The sequence below is a fragment of the Branchiostoma belcheri genome, unplaced genomic scaffold (assembly GCF_001625305.1).
Source record: "Branchiostoma belcheri isolate BF01 breed outbred unplaced genomic scaffold, Haploidv18h27 scaffold59, whole genome shotgun sequence".
Classification (NCBI taxonomy): domain Eukaryota; kingdom Metazoa; phylum Chordata; class Leptocardii; order Amphioxiformes; family Branchiostomatidae; genus Branchiostoma; species Branchiostoma belcheri.
Genome location: NW_017804231.1, coordinates 536,383 through 552,710, shown reverse-complemented (window position 1 = coordinate 552,710; position 16,328 = coordinate 536,383). Strand labels below are relative to the sequence as shown.

At 41.0% G+C, this 16,328-nt stretch overlaps 2 protein-coding genes across 2 annotated transcripts; both read left to right on the top strand.

Annotated features, from left to right (window-relative positions):
• The first annotated feature begins 242 nt into the window (after positions 1 to 242).
• On the top strand, positions 243 to 5,841 carry LOC109482073 (organic cation transporter protein-like). Its single transcript, XM_019784733.1, has 11 exons — positions 243 to 551; positions 991 to 1,263; positions 2,382 to 2,485; positions 2,873 to 3,027; positions 3,458 to 3,626; positions 4,109 to 4,253; positions 4,521 to 4,606; positions 4,771 to 4,914; positions 5,121 to 5,206; positions 5,307 to 5,415; positions 5,628 to 5,841. The coding sequence occupies exons 1-11, from the start codon at positions 417 to 419 to the stop codon at positions 5,839 to 5,841; spliced, it is 1,620 nt and encodes a 539-aa protein (XP_019640292.1). The 5' UTR covers positions 243 to 416.
• Positions 5,842 to 7,295: 1,454 nt separating this feature from the next.
• On the top strand, positions 7,296 to 14,133 carry LOC109482002 (organic cation transporter protein-like). The gene is made up of 12 exons (XM_019784637.1): positions 7,296 to 7,698; positions 8,319 to 8,594; positions 8,954 to 9,057; positions 9,465 to 9,619; positions 9,841 to 10,009; positions 10,330 to 10,480; positions 10,649 to 10,722; positions 11,110 to 11,253; positions 11,457 to 11,542; positions 12,197 to 12,305; positions 12,470 to 12,679; positions 13,170 to 14,133. The coding sequence occupies exons 1-12, from the start codon at positions 7,507 to 7,509 to the stop codon at positions 13,333 to 13,335; spliced, it is 1,836 nt and encodes a 611-aa protein (XP_019640196.1). The 5' UTR covers positions 7,296 to 7,506; the 3' UTR covers positions 13,336 to 14,133.
• Positions 14,134 to 16,328: the final 2,195 nt, after the last annotated feature.

The following is a 16,328-nucleotide window of genomic DNA, read 5'->3' as shown; positions in this document are numbered from 1 at the left end:
GCAATACGTTACGTAATGCTGACCTTTCGTCTGAAATTTTCTGTTCGTACGCAAGGATTGGTTTTCTTTAGGTCAATATTGAATAGGGATTAGTGAGTATGACACTTGTGAGGGCCCACTAAAGCATCATGAGATGAAGTCTGGGCTGTCTTGTAGACAAACAAACCAACCTTTTTAAAGTGCAAGTATGTGAGAGAACGTTCCAACAGATAGAGAGATTGATGAAGTCTACGAAGCGGTACCTTATACTAGCAGCTACACCCCTAAACGTAAACATACCCTGTGACCGATCTTTGTTTACTGTCAACAAACACAGCACACATACACGCCCCCAAATAAATCTCACGACATCGCTCGCCGCGTTCATAACATTTGCCTTTGACCAGTTTTATCCGGGCTTCGAACACTGACCCAAAATGGTGGACTACGACGCCGCTCTCGGCTACCTGGGGTCGCTTGGAAAGTACCAGGCGGCCCAGGTGGCCATGATTTGGCTCATTGTCTTCCCGGGAAACTTTCACATGCTGTCCATGCCTTTTATAGGCGCACGGGTAGGTAGTTTGAATCTTTCCCATATCTGCACTCGTACTGTCCACTCTATAACGTTCTACCAGCACACACATTCCTCAAGCTAACCGGCATCTCGCACACATTCCAATACTATAGATTTAAAGAAGCACTTTTCGATTATGTGTTAAGTAAATTTCCACATTTTAGGTATTTGATCAATTGAATAGTATACAGAAATCTATATTGCGTACAGTCCTCGAGCTGTAAGCAATATAAATTACCAAGAAACGAGAAGTCGAAAGTACTAGAAAATACTAGACGTATACATCTATATAGCTGGTTACATGTGAGCTGTGCTTAGCCCAGTGGGGCAAGATTTACAACAAAGGTGTTCATTCATTCATTCATTAAAACGCTATATATTGTTCTACCGGCACACTTTAAGCGATTGTTTTCTTCTTTTTTATTTCTTTTTTATAGGTTTCACATCACTGTGCAATTCCTGAATCCCAAGCTGCGGGATTACAACCTGAGGACGCCTGCGTTCTGAACTACTCTCTCCCGTGGACGTACGACCAAACGACGGAGACGTTTTCCCCAAGCTCATGCCTTCGTTACGACGTCAGCGTGTACGAGCTTGGGAATCTGTCCTGCCCATTAATGAGAGACACGACAGAAAACAGGACAGAGAAACCCTGCGATGCAGGCTGGCTGTATGATCGTCAGCAGTACAAGAGCAGCATTTTTATGGAGGTCAGTCTGTCTATAAGTATTTTATGCGCTCATTACTGATACTGAATAACAGGGGTCTGATTAGGTTAATACCCGTGGGCGGAATGGAACCTTCTCTCGGCGACTATGTAGGATGGCCGGCTATATTAAAATAACGCGTTAAAAACTCTTCCCCATCGCCGCGGGGCGCGGCCTGCACAGAAGGCTATTAATACACTGACTCTTGAAGGCATCCAATGTTCCCCTACACTGCAGGTACCACTTGCAATAATTGATTAGGCTTGAAAGACCAGCTGATGTAAACAAACCCAGTCGCCATATCAAGGGCTCCAAGTTAATGATTCAGTTAATTACAACTGGTGGTCAAAGACGTCATCCCTTCGTAATGCCATTGCTTGTTGAAATACTTACTGCGAAGAAATAAAATCTAGGCACAGTCTGTGAAATTAGCCTGGAGTCCAGACTTCTTTGAAGCTTTGCTCCGCCCTCCAAGATCTGCGGCAGTTTAGCGGATTAATTCAAAGCTAACAAGGCTTGACTCTAGGCTACTGTGAAATTACAGTTCGTCCGCCCTTCACAAATAAAGAATGATGAAAGGTCAGCAGATGAAAACAATGGAAGAGCGACTTACAAAATTTGACAATGCGCCCAAACAAATTGTACGTCTCCTTGCAAATGACTGTTTCCTTATATTTGATCAGGTAGCAACCAATTTTCAAACAGTTAGATATAAGACAAATGCATGTCGTGACCAACCCAATATAGGCAATAACAGATAATTAAACCAAAGCTCTTACGCCACTTCCTTTACCTAAAGCCCTTGTCACACATAGCCAGATATGGCATCCCGAACACTGGCCGAACTTCCTACAACCATGGTTAGGAATAGGTCTGGAGCAAGGTCGGCTGGATCAGCTGGCGTTCGGCCAGATTGGCCTCTGTTCGGTTGCGCCAGCCAAATCAAAACATTCAGGTATATGGGCGGGAGTACAGAAACCGAACTTCAGCCAACATTGGTTGGCTGGTATACAATGCCACGAATCCGCTCACACAGGTGTAAAATTAAAATGTATTGTGTAATGATGTTAAGGAAGTATGAACAGATATTATAGTCGATCAGCATGTTTGTATTTCTCCAGTTCGACCTCGTGTGTGAAAACCAGGCCCTGAACAACCTGGCACAGGCCATGTACATGTTGGGAGTTCTCATTGGGTCTATCGGCTTCGGACAGCTGTCAGACATGTGAGTACATGTACGCTTTTAGACACTGTTTATTTAGCCATTCATTCATTGTATTCGTCTATGCCTTCATCCATTTATACATGTATTCGTTCGCTCATTCAATGTCACAATGGAATTACGTGAAAACTGTAACGTTACATCTCGAATAGTTCTGTCTTTTGGCAAGTATTGTCCTTGAGGAAGAGGACTCTTGTACTAAAGAGTTCAGATACATTTTCTCTTACCCTTCAACTTGAAAATTAAACTTCAACTTAATGAAGCTATATGCACTCAAGAAGAGGACGCCTAGGTAAAACATTTATCGTACGGTTGGTTTCCATCAATTTAGTCCACCAAAGAGTCCAGAACACTGCCATTCATTGGTTGTATATGTCATGTTCACTTCAGTATCGGCAGGAAGAAGACCATGTTCCTGGCCATCTTTGTGCAAGTCGTGTTCGGGGTAGCGACGATATTCGCGCCCAACTACGCGGCGTTTGTCATCTTCCGTCTGATCGTGGGAGGGGGAGTTCTGGGCGCCTTCCTTTCCGGGTTTGTGATAGGTGCGTAAATGTATATCTTCCTCTTAGTTTTGTCTTAACTAAATAGAGTCATTGATTTCTGTGATAGTCCATTTTTAGGTTGGCCTTGTCTAGCCTAGGTGCCGTCACTGTACAAAATCCAGTCTTTCCTCACACCTTAGAGCATGCGAAAATGTGGCTTTTTTTTAATGTGGCGTTTTTTTTTAAATGTGGCGTTTTTTATATATGTTTAAAGTGTGCTTAAAGGTAGGCTTTCGTGCAGTGAATCCGATTTGTAATGGCGCTCCTTATTTAGCCTTGGCAAGCAAAGTAAGTAAACATTGCATCTGCCTTCAAAACTACATAGCACAAATATGTTAAGCCTTATCCTTTAACCTTGAATTCCATTGACAGTATCGTGCAAGATCTAGAAAACCATGAGACGAAATCATTGTTATGAAATGTATTTCAGTAACGGAGCTTGTCGGAGCGGATAAGAGAACGCTTGTGGGGACGTTACTACAGGCGGCGTTCTCCACCGCTAACATCGCACTGGCGGGGATCGCGTACGCAGTCCGGGACTGGCGCACACTACAACTTGTAGTCTCGGTTCCTAACATAGCCATGCTGTTCTTCTGGTGGTACGCAGCGTTCCTTTATGTTGTGATTATGATTCTACTGGTTTAAACAAAAGGACATGAAAAGGGATAAAAGGTGTCGATTATAATACCACTTGTCAACCTTCAATGAATGCCCTTTCATTCATATGTTGCCTCTACTTTTACCTTCGCAAGAAGGTTAAGTTTTGATTGAATGACTAAGATAAGACTGTCATTGGATGACTTTGTAAAGATAAGACTGTCATTGGGTGAAGAATACGATTATATCAATTACATATACTGATATAATCAATGCAAATGAGGATACAATATAAATGAGAAACTTATTTACCATTCGCCAGTCGTAAAAGTTAACATCATCTGGCGAAGGTATGAGATCGTGGAACTCTTGTAGCTACTAAAATCAGTACGACAGAAATTATTATATCACTTTGCCTCTATTCTTAATGTATCGTAGACGCGTGTGTTATAACATGAGAGTTTGTTTTTTCTTTATTGAAAAGGTTTGTAGGGGAGTCTCCCAGGTGGCTGCTGTCCAAAGATCGTGACGAGGAGGCGGAGGCAATCGTCCGGAAAGCCGCGAAAATGAACGGAGTCACGATTCCCGAGGAGGTCTACAGCACAAAAGTGCAACGCGCCGAAAAAGAAGTAATATTATCCAAACAGTACTAGTATCTTGGGAAATAGACAATATTGATATCTGGTTTTACATCATCTTTAGAAGTTTCTAATGGTACGTTTTATTTTTGTTATTCTGACATGAAATCTCGAAAAAAACTCGATCTCAAAAAGTAGAAATTATATGTTTTGAGGCAATCCACGGCTTTTTCATGCCACTCAACTTAAACGGCAGTTGGTCATTTTGTTTGGTGCAAAATGGAGAGACTCGTGGTAACTTTTTGACATTTTTCCTAGCCTGTCGACGAGAAACGTTACAGCGCTATCGACCTGGTCAGGACTCCAAACATGGCCAAAATGTCCGTGGTCGTCTTCCTCAACTGGTGAGTTAACAATACGGAGCTGGTTCAGAATAAAACGGATCGAAACCGTTTTCGAGCGTCCATGTCCACAAATAATCCGATTTATCCTACCGAAACGAATCAAACCGTTTTGCAGTGCGAACGGCGCCAAACATTTTGTAATTATGCCGTTTGTCTCCCCATAGGTTAGTTGTGACGATGGTATTTTACGGCCTGGCGCTGAACACGTCATCACTGGCCGGTGACGACTATCTCAACTTCTTCATCAGCGGCGCTGTAGATATCGTGGCGTACTTCATCGCAGTCTTTGCCATCGAGTATTTCGGAAGGTAACTTTTCTCATTTCAGATCTTCAGTGTTTTTTTTTATTATTTCAATTTCCCACAGTAAGCAGAGCGTACCAGGTTTGCTGGTGGTTTGGTTTAGCGCTGGTGATACCCTGTCGGCAATTACCCATTCAACACGGGACTCTCATATCCGTTTTTGTTGTGGCGTTCCAACTTCAATTACTTCATTTTTGTACCCTTACCTTCAGGCGCAAGCCACATGTTTCCCTGATGCTGATTGGAGGGATAGCCTGCATCATCACTCCATTCTTGGCGCCGCCTTTCCTAGCACAGAGTAAGTACAACAACAACAATTTATCATTCTACTAATTTTGTATATGGACTATTCTATTTGCATGTCAGTACATTTAACTCGGCGTACTTGTAATTCACAGATTTGAACGCCATATCCGTCACTACGTCTATGATCGGCAAGTTCGGCATCACCTCTGCTTTCACCATCATTTACATCTGGACAGTCGAGATGTACCCAACAGTGGTCAGGTGAGAGTTATTTTCCGTTACTGGAAATATATAAAAGTGAAAACTTCGAGTAACCATAAATACCGTTACCATGTTGTCATCCTTCTGTCTCGAGAGACAATGGAGTTCGCGCCATGGATCAGTTCATGGTTAAGTGGCGTCGCCGTTACCATAACTTACCATAAATACCGATTTGTACGTAAAATAACTTATCATGGCGACGTTGCTTCTAGAAATGTTGGAATCGGAGCGTCCTCCATGTGGGCTCGAGTTGGCGGCATCATCTCCCCGTTCGTCCAGCTGTCGGACCAGGCGTGGGGGCCGCTGCCCTACCTGATCTTCGGCGCGCTGTCCGTGGTGGCCGGGCTGGCGGCCTTGCTGCTGCCGGAGACGCTCGGAGTTCCCCTGCCGGACACGCTGGAGGAGGGAGAGAACTTCGGAAAGTGAGTAGACTGTACTATTTATAGAGGAACCTGGACCACGATATCGTTCGATACGGTTGTTCCGGCCTGTGTGATAACTAGCGGTATCACACGGGCTTCCAAAAGTGTCATAGAAAATTCAAATACCGGATTTGGACGTTGGAATTGATGTTACAATTCTTTGTCCTCTTAAATATTCAAATGCATGTGTACACTGGTATACTCAGTGGCCAATAGTGGGCACAGACTGGCCGACTGCTGTATCATTTCTTTTCTTTCATTCTTTCAGAGACAAGAAGGTGCCATCAATTAAGAACGGCTCAAGTGTGGGAGCGAGGGAGAAGGAGAAGGAGGCACACGTCAACCCGGCGTTTACCACATCACTCGGGGATCGGAAGGGTCGTGCTAGCTCCGTGGACAGTGACACGAGTTACCGGGCAGCTATGGAAGTCACACAGTTATAGATATTGGACAACATGTCTAACTTTCAAAAATGTTTGTACATCATGTTTAGGCCATGTTGATTTGATTATATGGATGACATCCTCCGGGAGCCCCAAAACTGATGCGCGCGTGCGAATAAAAAAAAGTTTTGCAAAAAAAAAAAGTTCTTTTCATTATGAAATCTACGTGGTCATGAGGGTTGAGCAAATGGCACAGAATATGGTTTGGCGAATAATCTAGTCTTCAAGTTCATTTCTTTACAATTTCGTCTTTTTTCGTTTGATTTTGGCATTCTACGACATTGGTATAGTTTTTATTAATTTTTTTTGTAACTTATGGTATATTTTTGCTTATTTTGCAACTGTTTTGTACGATTTACAGTATGGTTGAAAACTTTTTTTTTTGAAACGGCCGAAAATTCATGCGCGCGCGGATGTCATCCATATACATGTAATCAAATCAACATGGCCTTACCTTTAAAAAATAGTTGTACATCATGTCTAGTTTTCACAATATTTGTAACGAAAATGTATATGCAAAAACGACACAGATAGCCAATCAATTGTAATTCAGATTGTTAAAAATCGATAACTCACGCTCAATTCTGTTTAAATTTTCATATATGATATTGTATATTTAAGTGGGGCTGGCAAAATAAGTAGTTCAACTTGAGTGCAGCGTCACTTTGTTGTCATGTTGAATAAAGAGATAACTCACTGTGTTTCTCTTGGTGTGCTCCTATTATTATGCATGTATAATTGTAAGTGTACGGTGGAAATCTTTAGGGGGTACTATTTCTGTTTGTTTAGCCAAGGAGCTTTCATGAAAGTTTAGCATTACTCCCTACCCATCAAATTTATCTGATATGGAATGAAGTACATGTAACTGCAAATTTGCAATAAAACAATCTCGAGTACGAATGTTATTGAGTCGTTTCATTTGATATAAAATGAAGACACCATTGTTAGACTACACGGGACGGCTCCCTGCTTTTTGCCCTCATAAATTAATCATAAGCTATCGGGTCAACTTGGCAGCCCGGTTTGTCGGGGTCAGTCTATCCGCCGGGAGATCAGCATGGCGCAGACAGAACAAAACAAAGAGCTTCGCTTGCTCCCACAGGATTTAAAAGCTGTTTGTCTCTGCTAGTCTGTCGCCCTTTTCAAGCTGTATAATGACCTGACCCACCGCTGGACGCCTAGAACCATTCTTTCCTTCAACATCATCGTTTAGAAAAGACAGAATCATGGCCAGCGACGACCGAGCCGGCGAATCTAGGCCGCTTCTTCCGGGCCCAAACAAAATGGTGGACTACGACGCGGCCCTTGGCTACATTGGATCGTTCGGGACCTACCAGAAGATCAAGTTTGTTCTACTGTTGCTGTTGTGCATTCCTGTTGGGATCCACATGTTGGCCATGCCGTTCTTAGCAGCCAAGGTAAGATGAGCTATAGAATGGGTTCTGTAGTAATGTTGTATGTTATGTCAAGGACAGGGTTGTCCTTTGTTCACTTCAGTCACATGCCGGTCATATGAGGGCAGTGACGCAATCGACGGAGGCAAAATATTTACATTGTACTTCTATTAAAGCAAGGAGGTTCCGAGTGGGGTTTCCGAGTGAGTACTTTGCGAGTAAGAAAGGAATTTTAATTACCACTCAGTATAATGATAATTGATGAATTACAAATTCCGACATTTTTGTTTGTAAAATGTAAAACAAAAATGTCGGACTTTGTTCAAAAACAAAAACTTTATTCATGTAAGTGTTGAGGAACTACTCAACACTATCTAATATTTTATATGTACATGTACATGGAGTTGTAAAATATTGTACAACTCCATGTATCATGATGTAAGAATATGTAATATTTGACAACTCCATGTATATGTAGGAAAAGATATGAAATATTCTACAACTCCATGTATATGTAAGAATATGTCATATATTACAACAAGTACATGTACATGGAGTTGTAAAATATTTGGCAATCAAGTCCGTATATTAATGAATCAATGCAATATTGTTACTGTTGCTGATGCATCTGACATGTCTGCCAGGTATCTCACCACTGCGCAGTCCCAGAACTCGCGGAGGCAGGACTAGCTCCAAACGACTCCTGCGGACTCAACTACTCTCTCCCCTGGGTGACAGACAAGGATGACAACACAGAGACACCTAGCGAGTGTAAGCGGTACAGCGTCAACAGGTACGAGTTGGGAAATCTGAGCTGTCCATTCGAACGTAACCACAGTGAAGCGAACAGAACAGTTTTGGACTGCGACAAGGGGTGGTGGTACGATAGAAGAGTCTACAACAGCAGCGTGTATATGGAGGTGAGTGTGTGTACTTATCATGTTGATATTTTGATAAAGAAGCGTAATAACAAATGATCAGTTATTATTCCTTTTTGATGACGCCTCTCCAGTGGAACATTTTAGTATGTTACACTATTATGTATTAAAATTAGCTCTAACAAGAAACCCTAAATCATAAGTGTTCGCAAAAGAACCTAAATTAGGGTTACCATGAAGAGAAAACCCTCAAATTAATAAAAATATATATATACCAGACAAATGCCTAACATTGGTTCAAAACTAACATTACAAATTACTTTCTTAATTGCCAGGTTAGCTTATTATGTTGCTGTTAATCTTTAATAAATTATTTTTTGTGTTTCTTGTGGATCCCGTAGTTCAACTTAGTTTGCGAGGATGAACCTTTGAACAACCTGGCACAATCCCTGTTCATGGTCGGCGTTCTGATTGGCTCCATCGTGTTTGGACAGTTATCAGACTCGTAAGTACAGTTTACCACATCTCACAATAAGTAGATATATATCTTGCGACAGGATTTCTTATTATAAACAATCACTTTTGCTTTTCTCAAAATCAACCTCTCGGTACAGGTGTCGTGGCTTTGACAGTGCATTGTATTTGAATGTAACAAGGTCAAGGAAACTTTTAAAATTCAGTTTTGCGCCCTGAAATTGGATGCCTTTAAGGTGGTCAGAAAGGGTGGCTGAGGACTTTTGGGACATCTTAAAATACTACTTAGGATTTCCCATGGTCAATGATTTTTTTGTGCAAGTACCTTAGTGCAAGATGATAATTTATGCAAATTTTGATGACGTAACCATACCATTATCAGTACAAAACACGTACCTACTTTTGTACATCATTTATCACTATCATACCCCTTCTCAGTATCGGAAGAAAGAAGACGATGTATTTGGCTGTACTCTTACAACTTGGTTTCGGCGTGGCGACCGCCTTCGCTCCGAACTACGAAGTTTTTGTGGTCCTCCGTCTTTTGGTTGGCTTCACCGCCATGGGAGTCTTTCTACCGGCTTTTGTGATCGGTACGTCGATTCTTTACCATCTTCATTAAAGAATCCATGATAAAACATACCTGTAATTATTATATGTACTAATTGGTCTACCTGTAGACTAGCATTCTGCAGTAGTGGAATATTACATTATCTATAAAAACGTATACGATGTAAGGAAATAACGTACACCAAACATGATAAGGTCAATGATAGTTAACGTTACTTCGGCAGTGTCATTATCTTCCCAACAGCGACAGAAATGGTTGGCGTGGACAGAAGAACTCTGACAGGAACCCTGATCCAGTCGTCCTTCTCCGCGGGCGGGGTGGTGCTGACTGGAATAGCCTACCTCATCAGGGACTGGAGCCGGCTGCAACTCGTCATCTCACTCATCAACGTCGTGTTAGTCCTTACATGGTGGTCAGTACAGTCGAACTGTTTTTCAAGATATTTTTTCGTACTTGCCTAAATTGCTTGAAAATGACAACGTAATGGTATTATGAAGAATGAAGAAAGAACCGCAACACCAGTCTTTTTCTGCTTCTATGACGTCACTTTATGCAAATTGTGAACACGTGAGTCGGTGAGCAGTGGGTGAGATGTAGCAGAGTGTTTGTGGCGTCCTCCGTCTCTAATATGGACGGTTGTAAGGACCCAACCTTATAGCAGTATGGTGAATCATACAGAAGAATGCCGTGCGTCAAAATAATCCATAAAATGTGGTTTACCAACTCTTTTAGGTTTGGAATCGAATCTCCAAGATGGCAGCTCTCCAAAGGGCGGAATGAGGAGGTAGTGCGCATGATCCGCCGCGCTGCAAAGGTCAACGGGGTCACGGTTCCAGACGAAGTGTTCCATGCCGGGAGGAAACAAATCACAAATGATAATAAGGTCTGACCTTGAAACGTTTTTTTTTCTTCGATTTCATTTTAAACATATCAATACACGTTTGCAAAAAAAAAAAGAAATAACTATTTTGTTATTACGTCGTCTGACTTGCTGGATACATTGCACTATACACATTTTTTTGACATATTGACTTTTTGTTCCACACAACAGAGGCAGTACAACATTTTCGATATTGTCCGGACTCCAAACATGGCCAAGAAATCTGTCATAATTTTTCTCAACTGGTAAGCCCATTGATTCTTATGTGTGTTAATACTAGAAACCAGCTTAAAATCTTTGGACCTTCTTTATTAGGCTTATATGTTCTTATGTACCATGCTTTCAAAGAAATCGTAATGTACTGTGAATAGCACTTCGAATTCGGTAGAACGTCTCGTTTACACATATTAGTGTACGTGTTTGAGGATGAAATTCAGTCTATAGTTTTCAACTGTTGCGTCGAAAAGATTTCGTCTGCAACAAGCAAAATTCGGATGCAATGTCGACCAAACATCCAACGAAAACCGTAAAAAAATCCTGGTATCGTACAGGTACAGTGCGTTCTGCCGACGTGCTCATTTATGGTATTCTTGCTTGGGTGCAACATGAGATTTCTTTTATTTTCCCTCCAGGTTTGTGGTGACCGTAGTGTGGTTCGGGTTAGCCTTGAACACGGCACAGTTGGGCGGGAACAACTATCTCAACTTCCTCATCATGAATCTCGTGGACTTTCCAGCACAGCTGTTTTCCATCTTCACAGTTAGTTACTTCGGAAGGTGCGTTTTAAACAATCGTGTTTAGGCCACGACAACTATAATTAGGCCACGAAACCTCAGATAGGATCTAGGAACAGGAAAACAGATTGAATTGATGGTTACTTTAAATTTAATTTCAACTCCGAAAATTCCATTCAACAGTCATGCTTTGCAAGCATATACAGTATATTATATATTGACGATAGATATTTTTTTCTTTTCAGACGCCCCTCCCTAACTTTCTTCATGCTGTTCGGTGGTGTTGCCTGTATCGTAACGCCGTATCTATCTCCACCGTTCCTTCCGAAATGTAAGTGATTTTGTGTCTGAGAAATGTGTTTAATTATTAATTTTAATTAAAGTTTCTTATAGTGAGTCCATTCTAGAAATTACTCTGCTGGCTTGGAAAAAAGAATGGTACATTCTACTACTACATTGCGAGCGTACTATGCTACTATCATGAAAATGACAGATTGGGTTTTTGAAACAATTCAAAACGTTTGTGACTTACTTTTTTTTCATCATCGATCTGACGTCTAGATCTAATCTATGATAATTGAGACGAATTGTCTCAAAGACATCAGAGGGAGTATACTCCCACCCGCCCGGAGGCCTGCACAGGAGGCTAGCTAAACGTTTCCCCACACGTCCGCCTTGGGGAACCCCCATTTCAGCACCAAGGACATCGCCCGACGGCGGACTGGCAGCCGGGCGGGCAGAGGCACCAGGCGGCCTGGAGTCAGCAGCTCGCGCCGATGTTTTTTACGGGAAGAAAGGGGAGCGACACGCTGCCGCGCAGTCGGACACTACCCTACGGGTAGTCTACCAGGATTTTATGACACTATCTTTCGGGGCATCAGTTTAGAAACATGGCTGTAACATTTATATCAGTGGAAGCGTTAGATTTATGTATGCACAGCTTTGTACAATTTGTATTCTGATGATATTCTTCATTCTATTTCAGATCTGCACCCGTTATCAGTCACTCTCCCCATGATCGGCAAGTTCGGCAACACCGCTGCTTTCTCCGTTATCTATGTCTGGACTGCCGAACTGTACCCAACTGTGGTCAGGTTAGTAATATACGGAGCAGAAAGGTTTTTAGTGGCTGTAAAAAAGAACTAGAACCTTCAAATATATGCACGTTTTTCCACGTTTTCATTTCTAAATGGACTATTTATTTCATATTCCAAACTCAAGATATCAAAAATGATGTGCAACTTTATTTCTATCTTAGAAATGTTGGCGTTGGAGCCTCTTCCATGTGGTCCAGAGTCGGCGGCATCGCTTCCCCCTTTGTGATGTTGTCAGAACAAGTCTGGGGACCTCTTCCGTACCTGATCTTCGGGGGTCTGTCCGTGGTGGCCGGCCTGGCCGCCTTACTGCTGCCCGAGACACGAGGTGTCCGTCTACCGGATACACTGGAGGAAGGAGAGAACTTCGGAAAGTGCGTTCAGTTTTGTTTGTCTGTTTATTTTGTAATCCAGGATATATATATGATATTGCCTACTGGCTGATTCATGGGGAGATAACCCCGACATAAAATCATCATCATAAAGTAAAAGATCAATTAAGCAAAAGTCTACCGAAAATAAATAATCCTTCGTATCAACACATTACAAACAATGCGTGAAAAGTAAATTAACATACCAATATATAGTTTTGAAGTTTCTTGCCCGGCAAATGGGCTATCGAAGTAAAATTCAAGTTCTTAATGCAGAGTGTACATGTGTTTACTAATAGGTAGAGAAAGTTGCGGTTCCTGCTACATATCTTTCTGTACCATCGTGTACCACAATTTTGAATGGTGTATACAACTGAATCAACACTGAAACAGCATTCGTGGTTCAATAAAAGTGTCTGTAGTTGTGAGTACAGCTACCGTATACTCTAAGAGCAAACGTCACAAATATGTATTTGTTTTGTTTTCAACACAGACGTACCGCCTACAAAGGATATACACCTGTACCTGCCGAGGAGAAAGTACCGGAGACAACCTGTAGTAATCCAGGCTTAAGACATGATGATGAGACGGTGAAAGAAGACCCAGAGGCCGTCTTAACTGACAACAAAGCAGCCATACAGTGTTCTGAGGACTGTTAGGTAGACTACTTGGAAGCTACTAAGTACATTCCTGTATGCATATATTCTGAAAAATTCAACAATAAATACATCTTATTAATAAATAGATAAATACGTTTTCATGGCCAACATGGCATATCCAACTCAATTCATTCACATTCCAGTGGCAGTGAAACTGTTAACCACACCCTGTTTAATACAGCTATTATTTAGAAACCTGAAAAATTTGAGGATGAACATGAAAAATGAAATGTATTTAGGTTTCTGCAGTGACCGTAAAACATGAAATACCCTTTTATCTTTGAATTTTTAGAATTAAAGACAATGTAACGTTATAGTTTCGCGGTTGTCATTACTTTACATTGTATATTCTTGGTTATGTGAAGCTGACCTGTATATGTGCAACAATCCCTCAATTCTTTATCTTTTTACTCTACATTTCAAAAGTGTCTTGAAGAGTAACTCCGTCAACTTGGCAAGATGCCTAATTTAGACTGATGTGAATACCTCGTTACTAGACTTAAGTCTGGCTGTTAGTGTTGGCTCAATCTATCCTCACTGAGAAAACATCTTAAACATTTTAAAAAGGCTTTGGCTCCACTTCCCAAAGATTACAAGTCGATCTTCCACGATGTTCTCTGCTGGTGTGTCCGTTACAATTCTCCCTTTGTCGGCAGATTCAGCCGCACGGTGGTTTGTTATGGATGTTCCCTTTTCTTTTCCTCCCTTGCCAGAGCTGATCGTCGACTCCAAGTTTCCCCCATAACTTTCTGCACAAAGAGATTACATTCTGTTGCATTGTTTTAAAAGTCAGACTAGTCTTCGTGAATATTCTCATACTTTAGTAGTTTGACTTATGATATCAACACCACACATTGTGTAATGGGCAATATTAGTATCACGTCTGAGCTATACAGGCTTTTTAACATGCGACATGTTGGGTTATGAAGTGTTGGTCTGTTAAACATACCAACATGCTACTTCTTAACCAACTTACCCGCCTGCACCTGATTAAATCAGTTTATCCGCCAACATCTGGTCGCCAGGATTCATATGATAAATATTATGACGTCAATGAATTATATAGTTAGGAGAATATTCTATCGTGTAAATAAGTCACTGTGTAAAGCAGCGCAATACATGCTTGTGTAACGTCTACCTAACTGTGTGCGTATAAAGTGGATAACACCCGGTTCTAAGCACTGTATGAAACTATATAAAGTGCATATAAACAGAGAATGCCTTCTAGATTTGGAGTGTAGCTCTTGTATACGAACTCAGAATTTTTGGCATATCTAGTATTAAAAGAAATGTTTAAAAATCAACATTTATCAGTATCAAGTTTGGTTAAGTGGTCTAAAATCTGGGCATCAAATATTCACCTTGTGAGGTTTTAGACATCGGGAATGGTGTCACTTCCGGCGATGATTCCTTCGCGTAGCCATTGGTTGACTTCATATGTCATAAAATATAAAGAATGCAATCAGAACTAGAGTTACTCGACGTCATACCTACTATACGTCAAATAATGTTTACCTTACAACTATTCTAAATGTTTCTCATTGCTTATGCAAATAATTATAAAATGAATATGCCCTCATGTATATGCCCTTCTTTACACCATTAGAAATGACTTTCTTTCTACTTTTTATGTATGCTGCAATTGTGGCAAATAGTTGATTGTATCCACTCACTGTGGTCATGGACTTGTGGTCAGTCACACTAGCTCTCCCAGTGGTGTAGATTGTGTCCGCTTCAGACTGACATGAAAAGAGACATGATAATCGTAGTCAGTTATTTGGTTATATACAGACTGTCAAAAGCAAAGAAAAGATTTCCACCTCGCTCAACTGATCTGAATACAGCGACGAACAATAGTTATATATATTTGTTGTCAACTTTGTCATGGAACAAGGAAAATTTGCTCATGTTCATGAATTTGCTACCCTAATTGACAAAACAGGGTGGGGCGTGTGAAAACAAAAACAAACGGACCAATCTATGAAACGCGACATGAACGTTATATAATAGGTCTGGATTCAAGACATCTAACGCCATACTGAGGTATACTATAATCCCTTTTAAAAATAGCAACCAAAACTAAGCACAAGAATATATCTCACTGAGACATTGTGTGTTTGCGTTTTGTTTAGAGTGACCAATAAACACGCTTATAAATACCAAACAGAAAATAAAGAATAAAGCAAGAACAAAACACCTGATCACCTTTTGTCTGAAATGTATCGCAGCAAAGATTCCTCCGAATATACAAGTCGACAGGATGGTAGCTGTTATCACAACGCCCACACAACGATACGAGAAGCCTGAAAAATCACCTATAGTACATAGCATCTCCAGTGTTTGCATAGGAAAAGACAATTATTCTAAATCACTTAAAAAGGAAAAAGCAGGCTATAGCATTTTTCTCGCCAGCGTTCGCCTTTCCGTCATTTGATGGAACCTAGCTGATCATGACGAACAAAATTTTGCGCAATCCAAGGACAATAAATTACATGGATAGAGATTTCATTACACTAAGCTTGGTCTACAGGCAAAATTTGCCCCTCAACATGCAGGAAATAGCATTTCAGAGGGTCAAGATTTTGACATTTTCCCGGGGGAGGTTTGCCGTGTTGAGAGCTCTACATGGTATTACGATGACGGAAAAGAATTCAGGCTGGCTAACAAGTTAATGTATCTATACGAATTCAGCTCATTAGATTTATTTGTTGAAAATACAAGTGGTGAATCAGAGAAACCTGTTTTCTTAATATCTGTATTGATTATCATCCTGAATAAGATGCAGAATATATACAGAATACATTACAATGTCATTGACTAGTCTGGACAAGAAGAAAATTAGTTTGAAGTATACATAATTTGATATTTGTATCTTACCGTAGGGTCGTTGTGGAAGAGCTGGGGCATTTGGCACGTACATCAAATTGGGGATGAGGTCGTTGGGCGAGATTTTGGGGATGTGCAATGGATGGATCTCCGATGTTTTGTATGTT